This window comes from Strongylocentrotus purpuratus, unplaced genomic scaffold (genome assembly GCF_000002235.5).
Source record: "Strongylocentrotus purpuratus isolate Spur 01 unplaced genomic scaffold, Spur_5.0 spur5_scaffold_10, whole genome shotgun sequence".
NCBI lineage: Eukaryota > Metazoa > Echinodermata > Echinoidea > Camarodonta > Strongylocentrotidae > Strongylocentrotus > Strongylocentrotus purpuratus.
The window spans coordinates 4,352,934-4,358,579 of NW_022145595.1; the positions used below are offsets into that span (position 1 = coordinate 4,352,934).

Below are 5,646 nucleotides of genomic sequence, written 5' to 3' on the forward strand. Positions count from 1 at the left end.
TTTCACCCAGTGAAAAGTCACGCCCACAATGCACAACAAGACACGCCCCCTCGAACATCATGCTACATGTATCAAAATGCGTCTCCTGATAATAATGCATAATCATTAGTACTTAAAATTGAACAAACGCTGTTCAGACATGAAAGCACACACAGTACCAACGTTCCATTGGTCGAAATGTATACAGGTTCAGATCACGTGGTGTACAAATTGGACCAATCATGCCTCGAGGCTCGGTGCTGTGTTGGAGAATAGTACCACAAAGGGTATAAATTTGGCAATTTTGCACCGTTTTCTTTACCTTCTGCCAGGATCTCCCAGCTCCACATACTCATCCTACTCCTGTTCTTTGGTGAGTTGAGCTTCTTTCTTTTCTCTGGATATTCAGTCAGATCCATCGGAGAATTGGTATTTTGTTAGCAGTCATTTTAGATTCTTGCAACTTCTCAGTGATGATAAGTTACTGGGGTTCAGGCTGCCTACGACTGATATTTTTCTAGTTTATAAACAGTGTCTGAATTGAGCGCAGATTCCTTATTTTACTACTCCAATGCAGTGGTAATTAAAGGGAAAACTACTCTAGAATAAAGCAGAAAATCAGTGAAGCAGACTGGTGAAAGTTTTAATGTAATCGGACAAAAAATTAGAAAGTTTTCATCACTTTAGGCATGGGCTCTTCAAATTGCCTGAATCGGTAATTTCTCGGTGACGTAGTGCTGTGGCGGACAACTTTCTCATAACACAAGTCTTTTTATTTTCATGTTTGACTCAGGAGGTTTTTTTTTCTTCTTTAGATGACTTCTAGTAACATGCTATCCATAATATATTGTGAGTAGTGCCTCAAGGGAGAGTTGTCCGTGTCTACGTCACAATCCATTGACCAAATTGGTAATTTGAGGCTCGCACTTACTTAGTGATCTCATATTTCAAACAATTCTCTTGTTATTGTTTAACATTAATTTTAAACATTCACCATTCGGTTTATCTCTTTTTTTCATCGAAGTGAGTGAAGTCAATATTCTCTTTTTTTTTTAATTGACGGAATTGTGCTTCAGCTGATTTTAATATCCTCGAACTGATTTAACTACGCTTTTTGTTCTTGACTTAAGCAAACAAAAGTTCAAAGGTAATGTAGGCTGGAGAAAGGATACAGTATAGCCAAACAATCGCATGTCAATTATTTGCAGGGTAAATAATTTTATTTGGAGTCCCTTATGTGAAGATACCGGTCTAATCGTTAAATAAACAAGTGTGAATTACTAAGCAAACTACGTATAAAGGTGATACATGTATAAGCATTCTTATCTTATTTGGTAATTGTTCAAGAGATTTATCACAATTTACTTATCAGATAATGCGTGTATCTTAGCAGGAGGATAACGGTCACCCCGTAAACTCGATTCTAAGGAGATGCACTTCTCATCATGATGTAATGATTGATGTTTATTTCTGCTTGGAGAGATGGAAACTATTTATAACTTCCTTTTTTGTCTGCTAGAATACTCTTTGACATTGGTACAATTTCAATCGGCATACATTTAGACAGCACTTTGGTGTGTGATGTGGTTCCAAATATTGATCGCTATATTCAAATAGCACTAGTCCAAAGGGGAACATTTTTGCCTGGCTTTTTGATAAAAAAATCACAAATTTTACTCAAATTTTTAAAAATCCACTTTTTATTTTTAATATTTTTATTTTGATAATTCAACATTTATTTTTTGTTAATTTGTTGTTTTAATTTGTGAAAATAAAATAACTGTAAACAGTTGTAGTCAACAGATATTCGTAAATGGATCTTGAATAATACTTCTGTAAGGAGCACACATTGAATTTGAATTCTATTTTGTGATGAGGTAAATATTACTGAATAATGTTACTTGCCTTTACAGTTTACAGTCATGATATCTTTGATTTTTTAAATAAAATATCAATTTTTGGCACTCGTTTAGGACAATCTAAATGCATATTCCTGAGACCGCTGAGTAAAGGCAACAATAACACGTACAATTGATTTTAAAAGATACAACAAACTTTTCCATTAGGTTTCTTCACTCTAAATGATAAACTTTTCCATTTCCCTTTTTTTCAGCTCCTTCAGGGAAACGTTCAACCAACCAAAACAAAATGGCTGACTTCTCCGGAAAATGGGTGTTCGATCACGGTGAGAACATGGAGTTCCTCATCGAGAAGCTGAAGATCGACCCCTCCAAGATCCCCTCGGACAAGAGCTCGACCGTCGAGATCGTCCAGAACGGTGACAACTTCAAGATCAAGACGACTGGATCTGGTGGAAAGTCCCGTGATGTAAGTTCATTCTCAACTTCATCATCCGTTTATATGAATTGAAATCACGTGATCGTTGTTCATGTCAAAGACTTTTTGAGTTGTTTCTTTTACTTTTTTATGAGGTGTCTGTCGAGTTTCAACTCTTTAAGCCTATAGTACATTGGATTGATTTTAAAAATATGATTTGTTTTTGTCTCGGTTAAACGAAATTATGTTCATGCAACAACAAATTTGTTTGCACTCTAGCTTTAATAATCCAACCGTAAACCAACACAATCATGTATAGGACTACGGATCTACTCTTGACATGAACACCATGATAGAGTAGAACATTTCCATGTATCTGTAACAACCAGATTGCAGAGTATTAATGTCATCAGGGCTGAAATTGGGACTTTGATTCTTCATAAAAAGTGCACGTACTCGCAGGCTAAGACTTATTGCACCATCAGCTACAGATTGTGATCAAAGGGGTGATGATGCTTAGTAAAACTAGCTTTAAAAGCTCTTTTGATTATACACACTTACAACACCGATTCTTGACGTATTTTTAAAACATCAAAAATATTAAATGTCAGACTTCAATCATGTGTTTCGTTCTTCATCATCTGATTCGTCTCCGTCCATCTCGTCCTCAGATCTCATACTCCATCGGCCAGTCCTTCATCGACCCCGACATCAAGGAGCTGAGGGGCAAGGAGATCGAGGTCACCCCATCATGGCAGGGCGGCAAGCTAGTCCTCGCTGGTCCCAAGGGCAACTCAGCCACCAGGGAGATGGTTGGAGCTCAGATGGTTGTGACCTTCAACTGGGAAGGGCAGGCTGGAAAGAGATTCTTCAACAAGGCTTAGAGCCAGGAAGAATAAAAGATTTTGTATAAAACATAGATGAAATATTACAGTGATTAGTATCATAGAGAGATATTTGTTATCAATGAACTCCCCGTCGCATGTGGGCAACAAAAGTGTTTTTTTTATCCAGATGTATCCTAGGCTGATTCGTGCATTTTATATCATTCTTTTTATTCGCCAAATTCAACTAAGTTCACAAAATAAATTTTCATCAGTCAAAAAAAATCCTAAAACTAGTAATAATTCACTGGTTTAGAATTGAACCTGCACTGAAAATGTATTTGACTCCGAGGTATCAGCCCATAAAAAGGTTTCTTCCACTTCACACATTCGGTTTTCGGTTTACAACTTTTTTTGTTAACAACTTTACAATGAACATTTGACTTCAACTGATTCTTCAGTGCCATAGAGAGATATTTTGTAATGAAAATAAATGTTTTGATCTGTAAATGAAATAAATAAATGTCTATCCAGCAATATTCAAGTCTAACTATTATCTGTATGCTTGTGCTGTTATTATGTTATGTCAAAGAGAGTGAAATGAGCCGGGAATAAGCATTATATTTCTTGTTGTAATCTATCAAGGTATATAAGGGTATAAGGGTAGTGTTATAAAGACTGGGAACATTTAAAGATAGAATGGCGAGAAAATTAAGAGGAAAGAGAGATACCTTATAGTTGTTAAAGAGAGAGGGCAGAGAAAAGTTAAGAGAAAGAGAAAAAGAGAAAGATGAGAGGGTAGGGGAAGGGCAGAATAGACATAGAGAATGAGAGAGAAAGATGGAAAATAAGATAAACAAAGACAGAGAAAAAATGGTAGAGAGAAAAAGACAAAGAGTCAAAGATAACAAAGAAAGAGAGGGAGAGAGAAAGACTGCCATGATACAAACAGATAGATAGAGAGAGAGAGAGAGAGAGAGAGAGAGAGAGAGAGAGAGAGAGAGAAACAGGGAGACAGAGAGAGATAGAGAGAAAGAAAGAGAAGTCAACGTTAAAATAAGAGTAATATGCCTAACACTAGAGTATCGGCGGGGGGGGGGGGGGGGGCCTTGGTACCTTGTCAATGAATAAAAATGTCAATGAATAAAAATAACTAAATGTACAAATAATTTTCAAGGGTTCTTGCCCCAAGCCTGTATTTTTTTGTTGAGCACTAGCTGGTTCTACTCGGGTATACAGGCAAGGTGTAATTAGCCTCATCATCAATATCCCTCGGGTCCCTCTACGGTAGGATCTGGGGCGTTTCACAAAACTTGTATTCAGTGACAAATGACAGTTTTTGTTATAAGCTACTGAAATCCTTGATTCTGATTGGTTATCAACAGATTTGTCACTGATTTTTGTAATTTGTCATTGAAAAAGGCTTTGTGAAACGGGTCCCTGGTCTCCTCGTTACCGCTTTGAATCTCGTCCTGTAGTAACATTTCCGAGTCTATTTCTCCACTGTCTTCGGCTTGAAGGGAAATCCAACCGTGAAAAATCCGTGAAGTATAGACTGGGGAAAATTTAATGAAATCGGGGGGAAAATGAGGAAATTATGAAGTTTTTAGAGGTATAATCACCATAGGTATGGGTTCTTGAAATTTGTATAATCGGTAGGCCTAATGTAGTGTCTATATGACGTAGTGGTGGGCAACTTTCCCATTTGTTTAAACAAGTAACTCATGACTATATATACATTTTCACAAAATTATGACTCAGAAAGATCTATTCTATTTATTTAGAAGGACCAATAATTATGCCATCCGATGATAATATATTTTGAGTAGTGCCCCAAAGGAAAAACAGAAATTAATGATATTTTTGTACACGACAAACTGGGGAGTTTTCCGCGACTACGTCACAATCAACTGACCAAACACGCAATTTGGGATTCAAATAGACTGAGTGATCTGATATTTGTAACATTCATAACTATATTATCATTGGTCCTATTTATTTCAAACTTTTGCCATCATCAATTTATTATTTTTCTGCTTTCATCACAATTTATAACAAGGGTGAGCTTCAACAACGACATTACGGCCATTTACGAAACTAAGAGTGTCTTATTATTAGTAGTATTATTATGTATATTATATATACGTAAACGCTAAAAATGACGCCCCACCCCCCCCCCCCCCCCCCCCCCACCCCCTGAACACCGTAAAGATAAGCCCTCAAATAGCCCAATAAGGCCTGAAAATTCCTGCCACAATATTTATTTTCTTTATTATTTATCCCTACATTATCACTCGGTAAATTCAAGAGTAGAACTATAGAAATGTCATGCAAAGACATGTTTCGTTTTTTCCAAATAAAAAGAAAGCACAAACGTTTCGAAACGAAAATGTGGCAATGCCATCGATGGGGAATTCCCCGTAAGGATATGACCTTAGATCTGTTTAGATGTCGTGCCGGTAGTTTAGGTGTGTACATTAATGCAAACATCATACGTACGTGTACGTATGTCATCATAATAAAGACGGCTAGCGGCTGGAAAAAAGTCTAAAAGTAGTTTGACCCG

At 36.8% G+C, this 5,646-nt stretch overlaps 1 protein-coding gene across 1 annotated transcript; it reads left to right on the forward strand.

Moving 5' to 3' along the window:
* Positions 1 to 251: 251 nt before the first annotated feature.
* Positions 252 to 3,630, forward strand: LOC592294 (retinol-binding protein 2). The gene is made up of 3 exons (XM_791825.5): positions 252 to 352; positions 2,093 to 2,307; positions 2,928 to 3,630. Exons 2-3 carry the CDS (start codon positions 2,128 to 2,130, stop codon positions 3,138 to 3,140), a joined length of 393 nt encoding a protein of 130 aa, XP_796918.1. The 5' UTR covers positions 252 to 352; positions 2,093 to 2,127; the 3' UTR covers positions 3,141 to 3,630.
* Positions 3,631 to 5,646: the final 2,016 nt, after the last annotated feature.

Bases quoted from the DNA above. Each gene is read 5' to 3' on its own strand.
- LOC592294 (XM_791825.5), top strand. From the start codon at position 2,128: ATGGCTGACTTCTCCGGAAAATGGGTGTTCGATCACGGTGAGAACATG. The intron at 2,308-2,927 runs GTAAGTTCATTC...TCTCGTCCTCAG, and splicing joins CTGGTGGAAAGTCCCGTGAT to ATCTCATACTCCATCGGCCA.